This window comes from Meleagris gallopavo, chromosome 10, assembly GCF_905368555.1.
Source record: "Meleagris gallopavo chromosome 10, MGAL_WU_HG_1.1, whole genome shotgun sequence".
In the NCBI taxonomy this organism is placed as follows: domain Eukaryota; kingdom Metazoa; phylum Chordata; class Aves; order Galliformes; family Phasianidae; genus Meleagris; species Meleagris gallopavo.
In genome coordinates, this window is record NC_139413.1 from 21,378,141 (window position 1) to 21,395,990 (window position 17,850).

The 17,850-nt window shown below is 41.7% G+C and overlaps 1 protein-coding gene across 2 annotated transcripts; it reads left to right on the top strand.

The window, feature by feature from the left end:
- Nucleotides 1-195: 195 nt before the first annotated feature.
- On the top strand, nucleotides 196-13,235 carry CMPK1 (cytidine/uridine monophosphate kinase 1). 2 transcript variants are annotated; one of them, XM_085231299.1, is made up of 6 exons: nucleotides 196-639; nucleotides 8,082-8,228; nucleotides 9,055-9,207; nucleotides 10,119-10,195; nucleotides 10,291-10,387; nucleotides 10,848-13,235. In XM_085231299.1, exons 1-6 carry the CDS (start codon nucleotides 565-567, stop codon nucleotides 10,887-10,889), a joined length of 591 nt encoding a protein of 196 aa, XP_085087425.1. In that variant the 5' UTR covers nucleotides 196-564; the 3' UTR covers nucleotides 10,890-13,235. The 2 variants fall into 2 exon arrangements, with proteins under 2 accessions (XP_085087425.1, XP_085087424.1); XM_085231298.1 differs by lacking the exon at nucleotides 196-639 and adding an exon at nucleotides 5,137-5,295.
- The last annotated feature ends 4,615 nt before the right edge of the window (nucleotides 13,236-17,850 follow it).

The following is a 17,850-nucleotide window of genomic DNA, read 5'->3' on the forward strand; positions in this document are numbered from 1 at the left end:
CTCCCGCCCCCACTGTTCACTCCGAGCCAATCAGCATGCGGCAGGGATTACTCCCTCTACCAATCGGAGCACACCCCGGGGAACCAACCGCCAGCGCGCGCGCAGGGGGATTTAAAAACGGCCCCATTCCAATAAACGGTCCAAGGAGGCGGTGTGCGCGCATGCGTAGTCCGGCGCGACAGCGTTGCTATGGCAGCACGGGCGCCGCCATCACTGGGCCGGGCCTAGAGGAGCGGAGCCGGATCCTAAGAAGTGAGGCGGCCCGCCCCATTCCGGCTGTCCTCAAGGCGCGGGGCGGGTGATTCGGTCTAGGCTGCACGCTGAGTTCTAAGGAAAGAGCGGCGCGCAGCGCGGGACGTTGCCCAACCGCCGAGCGGCTGCCGGCTCCGCGTGCACGAGCCCCGCCCCTCCCGCCCGGCGCGCGCCGCCGGGGACCCGGAAGCACATTGCGGCGGCGGGGACACCTCAGCGGCTGTCGGCGGTTCTGCTTCAGCCCCATCACCGGTCCCGGCCTCGGCGCCCACCGCTGTCCTGCTGCTGCTCCGCCGTCGCCTCCTGCTCCTCATGAAGCCCGTCGTTGTCTTCGTCCTCGGCGGGCCCGGGGCGGGTAAAGGGACGCAGTGCGCTCGCATCGTGGAGGTGAGGGCGGCGGAGCGGGCGCCGCGCTGGTGGGAGGGGGAGGGCAGCGGGACTACATATCCCAACACGTCCCAGGGCAGGGCTACGGGGAGCTCTGCGGGCGTTGCCGCGGGGCACGCTGGGGGTTGTAGGCTGCCGCGGGGTCCGGCCTCAGCCGCCCTCAGAAACGAGGGGAAGGTGGCTGCCTGCGGCGCCCGGGGCTGAGCCGAAAGGCCGCGGCGCTGGGTGGCGGTGGGTGACGGTGAATGACAGCGCTGCGGCTCGCAGGGCTCGAGGGCTGCGCCCCGTGCAGCTGGCAGCGCGACGTGGCAGGGAGGTGGCTCTTGTGCTGCTGCCAGCGCTGCACCTTCTGAACGGAGGCTGCTCTGTGCCGTGGTAGAGGTCAAAACGTGTTCTGTAAGGTTACTGCTGCTCTCGCTTTTCAGCTGATGCTATTGGATGAGGCTTCCTGCTGTATTTTACCCATTTTCAGTTTTCCAAATACGTTTTGACAGCTATGTGAGGTAGAGCAAATACAAAGGCAGGAAGGTGAATATTGTATTCGGGCACAAATACAAACCCAGCAGTAATTGCACAGTAATCCACATTATTGGTGGATAATTACAGAAGTATTTAATGCCTGGATGCTTCCAAACATGTCTATGTTGGATTTGTATGGGGTTTTTTTTGTTTGTTTTTTTTTTCCCTGGCAGCTGTACATTCTTTTTCTCATTGAGATCTGCAAAGGTTTGAGGTTTGTCCATATCCACGCTGAAAGAAATGACAGAGCTGCAGCAGTGCCCATGTTTTGAAATCTATTAATTGGAAGGAAGAAATCAACCAAGGCACAGAGCCCCAGTGCCTGGCACAGGCGTGTGTGTCCTAGTTCTAATGCTGCAGGTTCCCTCTGCTGTTAAATCCCTGTCCTGTGTATGGAAAAACTCGGTTATGTGAATTTGATCACATGATCAAATGATGGCATGAAAAATGCCATTATGCAGAGTTCTGAAGGGCTTTAACCTCAAATTATAGACTGTTATTCAAACCGGCTTATTCCTTCCATTAAGTGGGGGGATGAAAGGTTCGTAGCATTTGTAAAGCCTTTTTGGTAAGGTCAAATTCTGTCCCTGGTATATAGCAAACAAATGAGCTTAAACTGCAGGGAATTTTTGTAGGCTGTCATTAAAGGCTTCTGCCAAACCATGAGTGGAGCCTCAGGGCTGAAATGCCTCATGTGGCCGTTGCCATGTGTTTAGAAGTATAAATGCCTTTGGCTTTATAGGTTAATATAATTCGGTAAGGACCGTGTTGATAGGAGTAAGTCATTTCTACTCAAACTGGAGCTGCAGCTAAAAATGGAAACAAAATTCACTTTGCTTGTACCGTGTTTATTTTCTTTTTGAGGCTAGCAAGAGAAGTCCAAAAGCTAATAAATGCAGACTTCCTCTAAACTTGCACATCCTATTCACTGCATGAGAAGACACTCCTGACATCCTGTGCAGGAGTCGCTGGCTTTGCTTTTTGGGAAAGAGGGTCTGAGGAGGTCTGGGCTGGGGTGAACCTGGTGGAATATCTTAAAAAGAGCTCAAGCATGGACACATGGATGAAATGCAATTGAGGTGCTGCTGAGCAATAGATTTTCTAAGCGCACACCTTTGGCCTGGTCCTCACAGTCCCCATGAGAACCCTGATGCAGGCAGTTGAACAGCCTTCATGCAATCAATGCTGCTTTCAGGTTGAACGTGTAGTTTTGTTTGGATTTTAGACCCTGTTGGCAGCTTGCCACAGAGCTGTAGCTGAGTCATAATAAACCTCATTCATCCTTGTTGTATGAGTGGACTGATTAATATTATTTTACATTAGGAATGAATCTGATCCTGTATCTTGCTCTAAATCTGAAGTTTGTGCTCAACAAAAAGTCAGTATGCGCTATAAATACTTCTCGGTTGCTGTACATTCTGGAGATCTGGGACAGAGCACATCACATGCAGGAGGCTCGCTTTGCTGAGCTGAGATCTTGTTTGATTTTAGCTTCAAGTGGTCTTATTCAAAAACAACAGCAGCAGTGGAGTAGAAGTCAAATTGGAATCAAAATTGATAAGGTCAGAAAAGACTACTTAGATCATCTAGTCCAACCATCATCCCATCACCAGCATGCCCACTAAACCAGGAACGATTTCTCAAAAAAAAGTGTCGTGATTGTTTTGCTGACTGTTATACGTTGCCTGAAAATGAATTGGTATCAGTCATAGTGCTTGGGAAATACAGATTTCACCCACAAACCAAAATCTCAGCTTGTGGAGCCCCTCCTAGGGATGTGTTCCTGTCGTATTTGGACCAAAGTGGAGAAGTGATGTGAGGGAAGAATTTGCAGTAACAGTTGGGAATGAGTATTGACACAGTGTACAAAAGGGAGCAACAGGTAAGTGATGAGGTTTTATTATTTTTGCAGTTAAGGTTTAAAGAGACAGCTGAACCTGCCTGCTTTCTGCTGATAAGGGAGAGAAAGCATGTATATTCTGTATGTGCACAGTGTTGTCACAGAAATGTAAATGCAGTAGAAATGCTGCTCTAGACCAATTCTTCCTATTATGAAGACATTAAGCAGAATTCCCTCAAGTTCTTGTTCTCTCCCAGTTCTGCAGATGAACTCCTGCCACCTCCCACAGTTAAGGGAGCTTCTGACGTCACTTGAGACTGGTGCATAGCTTGTTGGGTGAGGCACAGTATCTGAGAAGGTAGTTCAGATGGTATATGAATGCAGGTGCTTGAGATAAACACCATGAAGTGCATGAAGGTCATATCTTTTGTGATGGTGAGATTACTGTGTGTGTGCAAGACAAAATGAATGTGTTTTATTGCTGATTTCTGAACTTTGCCTCACAAAAACATTTATGGTGCAGTCAAGGAAAAAATACCTTATTCCTCAAATCTGCAAAAAAAAAAAAAAAAAAAAGCTTTTGTTGAGTTCAAGCTTAAATCTTTACAAACTTTACCTGAAGCACAAAGATTTCTTTGGGGGGGAAGCATGATAACTAAGTATTTAGTATTCATTCTATGCAAGATTTCAACTGATAGGGTTCTTTTTTGTTTTGTTTTGTTTTTTTTCTGTTTGTTGTTGGGTGATTTGGTTTCTTTTGTTTTTGTTTCAAAGTGACTGTGGAGGTTTGGGGTATGCAGGACATCTTTCTCTGTGCACACGAAAAGCAATCAGTCTCGACCACAGGCCTGTGCTGGACGTTTGTGTTGAATTCCAAAATGAATCCCAACAAGTGGGATGCTGAGCTTTCTCCTTCTGTAAGAGTGTCAGTTGGTATCCAAATGGAAAAAGGTGTGAAGTTCTTTTGGGATATATGATAAAGAGGTTCTCTAGGGAGAAGAAAGCTTTGGAAAGAACTCATTGTTTCAGGAACACTCCTCTGGAAGCAGCAGTAGGTTTAGCTTTTGTTGTCATGTGTTAACTGTCTTCTGGAGGTCTGTTGAGAGACAGCATTAACTTTCTTGAAATAAAAACGTTTTATAAGTTATTCACTTTAAACTCAATTTCTCAAATCTCTTCCAAGAGTGCCAAGTATTGGTAGCCCAGTTAGCTGTGAAGTTCTCATCATTGTTTGCTGGAATGTGAGTTCTTATTCCTGAACTTTGGAGCTGTTTTGATTGTTTAAATCTGCTTTTCTCCTCTAAAGATTTATTCCCTATATGCTTCCATTTCACAGAATGCAGGCTTCCTTTCTGGGCATTGAATTTTGGGCTTTCTCAACCTTCTCATTGAGCTCAAAATTCCTGCAGCGCTGGGGTGTTCTGTTTGCCCCCTCTTTCCGGAGGCTCTGTCAGTGGGATCTCCTTTGTGTGTTTTGTTTTGTTAATGTGGTGTGGGTTTGTGTTTTTTGTGTTGTTTTATTTTGCTTTGTGTTTTGTTTTTCCCCAGAGGCAGAAGAACATCTCTAACTAGGAAAATAGCTTTTGGCTGGAACCAAGCGGACAGGAGGGCTGCTATTGCAATACGATTTATGCCTTAAGTTCTCTTTCCACGTGTTGATGGCACAGACAAAACATTTTAGATTTAAAAAAAGAAAGAAAGAAAGAAAGAAATAAAAGTATGAGGACTGCGTGCCTTCCAAGGTTCTATTTTTATTTAACTAGTTCTCCAAGAGCACACCTGAGAAAATATAGCAAGCTGTGGTTGTTTAGTAAGATTGCTTAAGGTTCGGCAAGCTGGAGCTGAGGCAATAAAAGTTTGTGTTTTGTTTGTTTAGCCCTTTGACTTTCATTTTTCGGATTAACAATGATAAGCCAAGATAGGATTCAAGGTCAGAGCGGTAATTCGTTTTGCTTTTTGCTTTTTCTTAGCTTCTGCTCACTCAGGGAGGTTTCATACTCTCCGGATACTGCTGTGCTGGGAAGAAACTCTTGTGCCCTGTGCAGGCTGGCAGTGGGAGGAGTCCCAGCAGCTGATCTGTGCTGCTGATCCTGTCCTACTGCATGGAGAAAGTTGCTAGAGTGAACTCTGCCCTATTCAGGAGTGGCGTAGATATGACTCATCTGTTCTCATCTGTAGTTGATATTAATCTATTTATTGTATTTACAGTAAGTAAAACTTGTTCTGTCTATGGACTGTCAGCCAGGATTCGCAACTTCTCCGTGTTTGCCCTGCTGAGTGGGGACTGCCTTTTCCAGGTCTTTGTATAAAAGAACAAGCAAACTGTGGTTTCCTCTGTTTTATAGAGCACTGCTAAATGCTGTTCTAAGGAAAATCTCTCAGCTGGGATTGTTGGAGATTTGGACTTGCCTTTCTACTCTGCTGTGACCTTTGAAAGCGAAGGAGGAAGGTGTCTGACTGGTGCTGAAGACAGATGAGATTTTGTCTTTTGTTGACAGCTAATTTTTGTCAGAGACTGGATTATGGTTCCCCAAATATAAAAACATTTTTGAAAACAATGAAAATAGCTTGTTTGGTAGCTGCATACTGATTTAGTGTTTTGTCACAGAACATGCCTGCCAGCTGGCATAGTGGAAAACTTATGTATGAGATATATCTTAGAATATTTTCTTTTCTGTTCTCTGAAAATCTCTTCAGATTTTGGGTGCTTGACATCCAACTAGTTTGAATTACTTGGTTTAAGCTTGTTTCTGATTTAAGTTGTCCTTTCAGCCCTCTGCTAACGTCATGAATCTAACATATATGCATTCTTTAAGAACTGAAAAAACTGCTTTTTCATTACTTGGAAGCTACAACCATCCCTTTCTGATTGCGAGGAGAAGGCCTAGGCAGTGGTTGCTGTAATCCCTGGGATGGAGCTTGTTGCAAGATGTACTTGGCTCTTCTGGAAGTCGTGCTGGCACGGTGCAGATTGTAAGACGTGAGTGCTTTGCCCCAGCTGTTGTGCAGGAACATTGCAATCTCTTTTGCAAGCTCTTGGGGAGGCTGAGATTTGGTCCAGCTCAGGACGCTTGCTGAGGGTTTGTCTTGCCTGAGATGAAAGAAGACATTGTGTCCTGGAAACGTGGCTTCATTCAGACTGGCGAGGGCAGCATGAGCACTGCATCTCTGAAGCCTGCTGTGCGTGGAGCAGCAGTTCAGCCTCTGTCTGTGCTGTTGGTGTTGTTTAAGCTGACATGTTGTCTTTGGCTCCGGCACTCCATGCAGTTAACAAATAGATGTTATGCCACTGAAGGAGAAATTTGTTTATGTAACTGCCTGGCTAATACATTCTGGAGGTTACTCTGGAAGACAATTTACTATTATCTAAAACAACTCCATTTATACAACAGTGCTCTGAAGCACTTCTATCTTTTACTTTCCCATTCAGCCCTTAAGAAATAATCCAGCTTGCTGTTGCAAATGACAGAAAATTCCAAAAATTGCCTGACTCCACTTCCTTTTTCTGCATGAGAAGGGACATGCCAAAGAAAATGAAATGGGTTGGTAATCCTCTGAAACAGAAGGGATTATATTTTCCTCCTGTTTTCTTCTGCATAGGAATTTAATGTTAAAAATACCATCGTTCACGGACTGTATAGAGAAGTCCGTGTTAATTCAGGGCTCGGCAGAGTAAGGTTTCCTGCTTAAGAGAAAAGATTTACTCTGGTTTACAGTGTCTGTAGTCCATAGTTAATATGCAGATTTGTAGTTAAATAAGCATATCCAAATGCAATGCACATGAAAGCAGGAGTACAGTGAGCTTACAGAGGATGTCAGCAGAGGTTTTTCTTCACAGTTACTTAAAGCAAAATCTTGTTTCCTTTTCTTTCCAGATGTGTAGCATTTTGGAGATTTAGGTAATTATATCCCTTCTTAAATTATAACTATGCAGAACAAACTTTCCATGCTTTTGTGGGTGAAATTGGAAAGCAACAGAAATGTTTCTAAAGCCACTTAGTGGGTTGTGTAATATTTCTGTTGTACTTAGTCCAGTCACCAAGTTTGTAAATCCCAAGTTCACAGCCCTAACATGCATTTAGTCACATTGATTATCCTGTTCAGGCACCATTTTTGAAATTTGCTTTGGAAGCTGCTGCAGCCAAGCTGATAACCCTGAAGTAATTTGCTGCTGTTTTTGTTTTGTGTGAAAACTTTAGGACAAGTATGTATAGGTGTATTCTGTTTGTGGTGTATGGCTAGCTTAGCTGTTTTATTGCCAGTTTAGTTGAAGTATTCATCAAGGAGATGTCTTTATGCCTGTTTTTATGTAGTATACTTGCCCAAGGAGTGTGCTTGGTTAGTTTTCTGGTGGTATTAAATGAGCTGAGCAAAGGGTTGTTTTGTGCTCTGAATTTTCCATTATAACAGCACATCTGTGTTTTTTACAACAACACATTTGTAGCTTTGCACTAGTTGTCTATTCATGATTGTACATGCCTGAGAAATTCAATTATAACAACTTTCACCAGCATTTTGCATTAGCAAAGCTTTCAACTTTTCTTTGAGGTGAAAGAAGAGGGTCGTGGTGTTTGATGTTTTCCTGCATGCTGATCTCAAATCAGTAGACTTGGACCTGATCTCTGCTGTTTGCAGTGCGTGCTGTAAAAATGTTTTGGTAGTTATTAGTCAATAGATCAAGTCATGATTTAGGAAGTGAAGAAGCTAAGCAGTAAAATTGTGTAGGAGAGGGTGTAGCTCAGAGAGAATCTGGAGTTTGTTAAACGTCTCATTGTACAATGCGGCATTTCAAGAAACACCCTGGGGACTTTGAGACCATCGTATTTCCAAATGTGACGGTGCTACCTTTGGAAACAGGACATGAATGTCTGTCCGAGGCCCTGCTGACTGTTTTGCCCAGGAATCTCTCATTGTGCTTTCTGTGCATCCTGAAGGTGGAATACATCTGTCACTAGCAAGCTGCAGTTTCCTGTACTTTCCTGTCGTAAGACAAAGATAAATGTGGCTGATACTGACGACTGATGTAAGTTTGCATGTGCACTAATTCAAGGGTATCTGTGCCTGTTTCTTTTGCACTTTTCAGAAGTACGGCTACACGCACCTTTCTGCTGGCGACCTCCTTCGAGACGAACGGAAAAGGCCAGGCTCACAGTATGGAGAACTCATTGAGAACTACATTAAGGAGGGGGAAATCGTACCAGTTGAAATAACAATCAGCTTGTTGAAGAGGGTAAGGAAAGAAAGAGCTGTTTCCTTGCTGGTTCACTCTTGCGGACTAAGTGACAAAGCAGCGGCAGTATTTTGAAAGAACTGTCCCTGTTACCTCTATTTTATCAGAATAGTCAAGTGAAGGAGAGGAGAAGATCACCTGCTAATGTTCCTGTGGAAGGAAAAGTTCCAATCTTTATCTGTATTAGATGTCCAGGAAAATAATCAGAATATCTCTTTTGAGATGGAAGAGGCTTCTTTTGCTCGTTCAGCTGAATTTCTTTGGAGTTGTTTTGGTTTGCATTAACTCTAGACAGGGGACAGTTTAGCATCTTGTACTGCAATGTGCTGTTACACAATATTGTAGAGTATAAACTTTTAAAGTTAGGCTTTAAAAAATTTTAAGCATAATGAAATAGTGTAGTCAGTTTGAAAGGAAGCTCCATTGCTTCATCAATGAAGTAATTAGAATGGGTTGAAGGTGAAACAAAAAAAATACATTGTAAATCTGCAAGTTCTTTACAGAGAGAGTGGTGAGGTGCTGGAACAGGCTGCCCAGAGAGGTTGTGGATGCCCGGTCCCTAACGGTGTTAAAGGCCAGATTGGATAGGGTCCTGAGCAGCCTGGTCTAGTATTAAATGTGGGGGTTGGTGGCCCTGCATGTGGCAGGGGGTTGGAGATTCCCATGATCCTCGAGGTCCCTTCCAACTCTGGCCATTCTGTGATTCCGTGTGCAATAGATCTACAATAATTATTTCTTAATTTAATATATGAATACTTTGGAGGTGATGAAGGAATTGATAAACAGTTGCCTGTGCAGGAGGTCTTGATTTGAATTCTTTTATCAGGCTATGGATCAAACAATGGCTGCAAATTCCCAGAAGAACAAGTTCTTGATTGATGGGTTTCCCAGAAATGAAGATAATCTTCAAGGCTGGAATAAGACTATGGATGGAAAGGCGGATGTTTCTTTTGTTCTCTTTTTTGATTGCGACAATGAGGTAATGAAGTGGGTTAGGCTGTAACTTCCTTTCTTGCTGTATTGTGAGAATCATTCAAGAAGAACAATAAAACTGCTGGGTAGAGAATCTTCCAGTATTAATACACCGGTGTAGGAGTAGAAATAAAACATGGTCAGTGAGTTTGGGGGATTTTTGGCAGCCTGTTTTTGCAGATGAAAAACTGCAGGCTTTTGAAATAGCAAGTGGATAATTACACTTGGTATAATCTTGTACAAATAAATTACATTGAAGAAACAACTCAAACAATTGCGTTCTCAAGGAGAGTTTATAAAACCTTTAAATATATTAAACAATTATTTGATTCATTGTCAGAAGACACTGCTATGTTTACTCTTAAGGATTTCAGAGTACTTGTTCAGTCAGAAATCAATTTAATAGCAATGTTTGCTTTAATTCTGAAGTGGTGACAGCATACATCTTAATTTTCGTAGTTGTGAGCTGTGGTGTAGGTACCCAATGATCAACATTTTACTCAGCAAGTCATTAGATTTTAAGAACTTTTTGTCAGTTTTACAATTGGTCCTTTAACAAATGCCATGGTATGCTGTCTTTAAAATATGGCAGTGCTCTTGAGGGATAAAAACTGATACAAAAAAATCCGAACATCTTAAATCTTTCCTCTTTTTTTGATCCAATTTTCTCATAAATAGATTACTGTTTAACTTAATTGCACACCACAGAACTAGATGTTTCTTTTGTTTTCACTATTTAACTCTGTGTGAATTCTGGGTTACGTACATCGAATGTGGAAGTATTTGAGCATCAGGCCTATTTAGATTTTTTTTTTTTCAAAGGTGTGCTATTAATTCAGGATTTTTTGTTTGTTCCTGCTTTTCAGATAGCATGTTATGTTCCTGGTTGTGATGGTTCTTTTGATGCTTATTTTGTAGATATGCATCGGTCGCTGTCTTGAAAGAGGCAAGAGCAGTGGCAGGAGTGACGATAATCGGGAGAGTCTGGAAAAGAGGTACTGTATCCTAAACATTTCAGTTCTCTTTTCTTTTAATTCTATTATGTAATGCTTTTTTTTTTTTTTTTTCCCTCTCCTTTGCTTTCTCCTAGAATTCACACATATCTGCAGTCTACTAGGCCTATAATAGACTTATATGAGAGAATGGGAAAAGTTAGAAGAGTAGATGCCTCTAAATCGGTTGATGAAGTAAGTATATAAGCCAAAAAATATGGAGGTGACAGTAGCAGGGTATGTATTGATGGTGTTTTTCTTAGATGTGTGTATGGCTGGTGAAGTCAGTTTGTTACTGGTGTTCGTTACTGGTGGAGGTTGTAGAACTTTCAATTTTTCTCTTGAAGAACTGATTGAGATGGGAATAACTAAGAAATCAATTTCTGTTTGAACATGAGCTGGACTAACCATATTTTTGGTGTTTCTGTGTAACAGTTTGTTGTTCTTGGCTTTTTTTTCCACTTTTATGAACTTTGAAATACTTAATATTAAGTCTCCATTTCCTAGAACTGATTCAAATTTTTTCTACTAAATGATTAGTAGAAATTCTAGGAAAACCATCTTTAAATGCTATCAATTACTGTGTTCCAAATTAATTTCAAGTGACTGTTTACCTAACACTTCATAAAACTAATAATCTTCTCTTTCTTTTTAGGTCTTCGAAAAAGTTGTACAAATATTTGACAAAGAAGGCTAATTTCCAGCTTGGAAGATCGTTTAAATTTGTGCTTGAATCTTGCTTGAATAGCTGCTACTGCAGTCCACACTTTGTAATTGTTTTATGTTGGGGTTTTTTTTTGTGTGTTTTTTTTTTCTTTTCACATATCAAATCACAATTGGAAAAGCAGTTAATTAAAAATAGATCTTTTTTTAATAGGAAATCTTTTCTTGTGGCTATAGTTATGAGTTTTGTGGTTCTCCATTAGTGTAAGTTCAGTTGCTCACACAGCAAAACCAGAGTTAAAACATCTCTCTGAAGAGACTGTTCTGTCACAGTTCTGTGCCTACCATAGGCAGCCCTTCTTGATCCTTATTGCCATACACCTATTCTTCTTAATGATCAGTTAAGCAGCAGCATTAAGCAATGCCCTTGTTTGTCTTTTGGATGCTTGGACCAAATTGAGGGTACTTGTTTTTTTTTTTTTTTTTTTTTTTTTTTTCCAGAGTGTAATTTTTGTCACCAAGTTCTCTGTTATCCCCAGGCATGGATTCTGTAGGTAAAACTGCAGTTAGTATGAGAATCTGCTTTTGTAGTTCTCACAAAACTATTTAATATGCAGTTCAGCAATAGACATACAGAGTACTTAATGGAAAATGGTGCTGTCTTATGATTCTGGGTGTAAACTGTCTTGTAAATTCTTGACTACCTGGATTGACATGGCCCTGGGCTATGCCTTGTCTTCATTTCCAAAATGCTGAGGGTATCAGTTTTTAAGTCAGGTCAGTATTTCCATACTCATTTATTTTGAATGATAGTTTTGTTCTTAATTGGAGCACGGCCTTCGCAAGCTGCAAAACTATTAAATAGTGTACATGAAGCAAATTCTTCTAACAGTTCTGTCTTTTGTAGTAGAAGGGATTTTCTGTATTATAATTATTGCAATACTGTATAACTGAACGCTTTAAGGTTTATTACCTGGGGAAATATTTTTATGGTTAAACTTGTGAATTTGTTTCCCTAAAATTGTATAATTTTAATAACTGTTTGTTTGAGAAGATTATAAATATTGCACTTTTGTTATGATGTGGCCAGCAAAAAGGAATATATCTTGCAGAAGGAAGCTCTGTTCCCTTAAACAGATTTGATCGTGCTTTACCACATTCTCTTGAATTAGTGCAGTCAGATGCCATTATATTTGGGAGAAGCAGATACCTACCTGAAACAAACAGTGTTTTAAATATTTGTACAGATGTGTAATCCTGCCCTTTGTTTAAAGTAACCCCCTCTCCCCACCTCCCATCAGACTAGTATGCACAGGTCTGTGGGGGCCCAACCACGCATTCCTTGCACACCCTGAGCTTTCTCTGAAGAAAGCCCCAGAAGAGTGGAGGATGGGTGTTTTAACTAATTTTAGTGATACAATTTGTCTCGCTACATTAACTGACACTGTAATTGGTGTGTGATATGCTAATGGATATTGCCAGTTACAGCTTGGAAATGTCGGGGTTCAGCTTTTCTTTATTGATTACTCTCTATTTAAAGGAAGCTTCAAATTTAGCCTAGCTTCTAATGAGAATCAGATGTGTTGGTCCTCATGCTGTGATCTGTTCTGTGCTGGCAGATTTGTATGTGCGTGAGTTCTCATTTTGCTGAGGTTCTTGAGGCTGTTGGACTGAGTAAGAGATAAGTACAGAAATAAAAGGTAAACTACAGTATCTTTTCTGGTTCAGTGGTAGTTTTAGCAGAGTACTGAGCACAAATACCTGTTTACTACTGCAGAATATATGGACCATGACTACTGCTGTGAGTGTGGGAGGCTAATGCTTTTGCTTTACGGATTTTCCCTTAAATAAATAAATCATGGAATGTAAATCTTATTCTGTACGTATGCTGACATAGGATAGGATCCAGTCAAACTGTTTTAATGTGAAGGCTAAAATCAAGATTTTTTTTTTCAAGAAGACTTCAAGCAGGATTCCTTAATCTACTTAGAGATTTAATAAGTTTTCTTTCTAAGTTACTGGCTCTTGCAGATTCTGCTGAGAACAGTTGTTTTCTCATCATATACTTTTATGTATTTAAGTGCTGAAACAAGCAAAACCTTTATAGCAAAGTTGGTTTTGTTCACTTTGTTTTTTAAGAAATAATGTTTCAGCAATATTGAATTTGGAGTGGATTGTAATGTGTCTGTGCAAAGGCTAGATATTTTTTGTCATTTTATTTATTTAAGATGCCATTAATTGTTACCAGTTCTTTCAAGTTGGAGTTCACATTGAAATGAAGATTAAAGGTAGTATGCCAATGTGTCATGCCCTTTTAGCAGCAAAACTGTACAAAGAATTGGAGAAGATACAATAAATTTTGTTCTGTGGCTGAATATAAGTGCTTGGCTTACAGTTCTCTGCCGTAAGGTGTATTTTTTGATATAGCTGTGTGTGTGTGTGTGTGTGTATATATGTACACTTTATACATCTAGCGTGCATATATACACACAGATGTGTCTATAGAAGTTCAGCTTTTCCCATCAAAACTGAAGTCCTCAAGACCTTGTTTGGCAATGGATAAGATCAAGCTAATGCCTGTGGAATTGGTATCTTTTCTTGCTTGTATAGATTTGTCAATTTATTCTTTTCACAGTGGTAGTGCTGGAAATTGTGTGCTTAAGGGAGCTTTTCTTCATTTTACAGTACTTATCAAATGTATTGGTTGAGGACTTGCTGTTGGACACCGGTCTTGGTTCTACTTCAGGAGCAACAAAGCTGTTTTGGATGTCAGTGCAAGCAGGACTGGCATAGTGTGATGTGGTATTTGTGTTTTTTAAAAACAAACACGCACACTCACACACACACAAAAAAAAACCTGAGAGGCTGCCAGGCTAATTTTAAGTCCTCGCATTTCACATAATGCATTTTATGACAAACCTCTATTTATTCACCCATAGGTTTTCAGTAAACAACATGCTGGTGTTAAAACCTTATTCTGGAAAGATTTGCACAGCAGGTCTGAAAAGAACTGGGAAGAGCAGGGAATTTTCCAGCAGTATAAGTATCTTTCTTCTGGTAAGACAAGCGAATATCTTTTCAGAAACTTGCTGAAACCTGAGGGTGTGGAGTCTCAGAGGAAAGGGGCAAGGCTGTGTTAGCTTGACCTACAGCAAGCTTTTCCCTCCCATGAAGACTTGAACTAAAAATCCCTGCCTGAACAGTGCTGGTTTGGTGGGTGTGTGAGGGCAGGAGGAGAGACCAGCATGGAGAAAAACTGAAGCATGGAGTTGAGTATCGTGTCAAAGTAAGGCATTCCCCACTAGCAGCATTTATTTTTAAAAGGGTTTCTTGAGGGTGTTCTGAGATCTTATGCAAAATGCTGTGTCTTAGAAGGAGAAATCTAAGTGGGGGGGTTGTGCTGCTGCCCAGGCTGAACTGAGGAGAACGGGAGAGTGAAGTTGAAAGATCCTCAGTTCAGACCAGGGCTGCTAACTGTTATCAGTTGGCAGTTCTGAAGCTGACAGCAGTTAGGATCCTACGTTACAGATGAGTGACTTACTACTATACTGAGTTTTCAAGTTCAGCACCAGTCTGCTCCCTGTTCTGAAGCAGATGTCTTTGAGAGCTGCAGTCTATGACCACCCAGTTGGCTGCCTGTTTAGGTAAGAAGAACAGATTCTTGGAGCTGCAGCAGTGCTTGGATGCTGCTCACCTGGGGCTGTGTGCTCGCCACAGTCTGAAGATCCCAAAAGTAACAGCTGAGAGTGAAAACTGCAAGATGATGCAAAGACGATTCAGCTAATCGGATAACAAAGGAGACAGCAACAAAAATATTAAGATTTGATTTCATAGAGCAGCAGCTCTCACCCTCTTTTGATCTGCAGACCTTTACAAATCTTCCAGGCAGATATGGGGGCATAGATGAATTTAATCCTGCTGCTCTCAGCTATTTTTTCCTGGATTGCTTAGTTTAAGATGGTGGTTTTCAGCCTGTGGTCTGTAGAGTGTTGCTGTTGGTAACAATAGATGTCTTTATTGCATCTGCTAATCTGCTCAGCTGAAGTATTCTCTATCCTCTTTGCTTTTTGCCTTTTAATGTCTTTTCCTTACCCTTCTGAATTGCAGATTCTCTTTGGGATGGCGAAGAGTTGCTCTTACCAATCTTTGTTCTTTGCAAAAGAAGCAAAATCTTTATGTACCTTCAGCCTACGACTGTTTCTGCCAGTGAGCTAGGTGCCTAATCTGCTACAAAACTGACATTGTTGAGCACGTGGTGGTATTTTATTTTTTTTTAAACTGTAAGAAATCTTTGTAGTACCTGTGTGCTTTTCTCCTGTGAGTGAGATCAGATCTGTCCATCAGGCTTTTAGCAGAGAGCTTAGCAGGAATTGCATGTGAAAATCTCAATCAGTAGGCATTGAACTAGCAGCGACCTGTTATGCTTTGGTGGAAGTGAGTGAGATGAATGAGGGGAGTAAAGATGCTTATGGAAGTTCAGTCAATTCTGCTTCGCTAATCAGACTTCAGCTTTAGATATACATCTATCCTATTCAGCAGTGATGCTTGTATTTAACCTAGCTCATCTTTTCCCAATTATGCTGGAGAGAAATTCATACAGATGCTTTCCCTGCCCTGAAGCTGGCTCTCTTCCCTTGTTGTCATTTCCACCTGGAGTTCCAGAAGCTGCAGGGATGAGAATCTGTCTTTAAGGAAAAGCTGTGGAAGCAAAGCTGGGCAGAATGAAGACAAATGGAGCCATTCTTGTGGAGAGCTAGATACATAGCTTTTTTTTCACTGTGAACAGCAATGCCAGGCTACTTTGTCATCCTTCTTTATAACTGCATTCAGACAGCAAAAGAGAAATGTTCTCTTCCCCCACAGATATTTGGCAGAAAGCTCGCTTTTGTCTAAAATGCTCCTTAAGCACTGTGCAAAACATTCAATCCTAAACCAAATACCAGTTTGAGTTGTGCTTTTTCTTTCTTATTCTCAAATAGGAGGGTTTGGGTCAGTTTCATGCTGTAGTGAGACAAAAAAAAAAAGGCAAGGCACCATCCCAAAAGATATTATCTGCTCTATTCTTGAGGGCTTTTTAGCACAATGCAGTTCCTGTATGGTAAGAAATGGCAAAGAAATGGCAAAGGCTGACTGATTGCTGGTCAGCTGTCAGGGTAAGTGTAATGATATGTGATGCTACATGGAAATGGTGTCTTATGCAGCAGATCTGCTTGTGCAAAGCTAAACTCCTCAGCACACTTTTTCATTTAGTCCTGTGAGATGTGAAAAAGGTGCTTTGGAATAACTTGTCAGTTGGGTCAAGTCTTAGGAGTGAAGCTTAATCTACCATGGAAGCTTCAGGGACTGCCAGAATCTCTCAAGGTATTTGGAGGATGGAACGTGTGGTGGAGTTCTTTCCTGGCTGAGCACAGAGCTATCTTTTCAGGTGAATGCTTCAGGCATTCCACTGTTGTGGCAGCCAGGCCCAGCTGAAATCACCAAATATCCCAGTGTCCGTGGTGCATTTTAACCCAAATACCTCTGTTGTTGGAAATAGGGATAGTTTTACTGTATTCTTTTTAATTTAAAAGTTTCTAAATGCATTTTACTACTTCCTTGTGACCTAGAGCTCAGGTTTGAAGCGCTGTTCCCGAAGCAAGCATTGCATTTGGCTCACCAGGTGTGACTTCAGCATCCAAGGAAGCTCCACAAGTTCTTGTTGGTGAGAGCAGGTTGCTTCCAGCAATAGACATCCCACAAATTTATGTGTATTCTTTAAGAAAAGTACCAGGATTTTCTGCTAACTGCAGAAATTCATGACGGATGCCTTCACCATCTGTTATTTGTTCTACAAGCAGCCTTCATTCAAAAGTAACCTTTAAGCAAACATCAAGATTGAGTAATTTAGCTGTTCCAGTGTGACATGCACATCTACACTCTCCTCTTTAATTATGTTTGACACACGTGCTTATGTTTGACTATTAGTGAGAGGGAGAGTCATTCCTGTCTCTAGCCTGTAGACATTCACAACGTGGAGAAGACAATGTTTGGAGGAGCCAGAAGTGAAAAGCTGGCTCGGGTTTTTGGCTCCACTTTTTTTGGGAAGTGGCCCCACAGGCTCTTGGAAGTACGATTTTTGCTCACAAAGCAATTGCTTCGATGTACCACAAGGAGGGGTGCAAGGTTCGCACAGAGGAGGATGCAGATCGCAAGTGTCACTCATAGGCTGTGCAATGTTTCCTGTGGTTTGAAAGACTTTTTTGCTTAAAAAGCATGTTAATCATTTCAGTGGTGTAACTTAGTTTCTTTATGGGATATTTTTCTTTTATTATTATTTTGGGATAGCTTTCTGTTACAGATCTGCTGCGTTGGTAATTCGACAGCAGTGAATGTCATGCTTTTTTTTTTTTTTTTTTTTGGTCAGTTTATTTAGTTATATCTAATAGGGCCAACTTAATTAGCGTGGATGTTCTGTGCCACTGCATTCATGATAGCTTTGTCATCTTCATTCTGAAGCAATGAGATAACTTTACAAGGCTGGCCTGGGGGAGATCTTTCTGTAAGTAGAGGAGTCATACCTGGTGTTTTGGGGAGCTCATAGAACCATAGAAGAGCTGGATTGAAAGAAACCTTAAAGCTCACCCAGGTCCAGCCCCCTGCTTTGGGCTGATTGCCCCCCAGCTGCCCAGGGCTCCACCCAACCTGACCTTAATCACCTCCAGGGTTGTGTTCCTGGTCTCTCCATCTCAGAGAGCCTCAGAATTGAACTCTGCCCTGGGTTGGCAAGGAAATAAGAACTACAGGTAATGCTGCTGGGAAAAGCCAAGCACTAAGCATCCAAATCCAGTTTACAGGGCAATTTTAAAGGAAAATGTCTGTAGCTACACAGTTAAGAACCTCAACGCGCAGAGAAATTGTGGGTGCCCCATTCCTGGAGGTGCCTAAGGCCAAGTTGGATGGAGTCCTGGGCAGCCTGACTGGTAGGGGGGCAAGCAGCCCACAACAGAGGTTGGAAC

Coding starts and splice junctions, on each gene's coding strand:
- CMPK1 (XM_085231298.1), top strand. CDS start 5,152: ATGACTCATCTGTTCTCATCTGTAGTTGATATTAATCTATTTATTGTA. Junction 8,229..9,054: donor CAATCAGCTTGTTGAAGAGG/GTAAGGAAAGAA, acceptor TTCTTTTATCAG/GCTATGGATCAAACAATGGC. Junction 9,208..10,118: donor TTTTTGATTGCGACAATGAG/GTAATGAAGTGG, acceptor CTTATTTTGTAG/ATATGCATCGGTCGCTGTCT.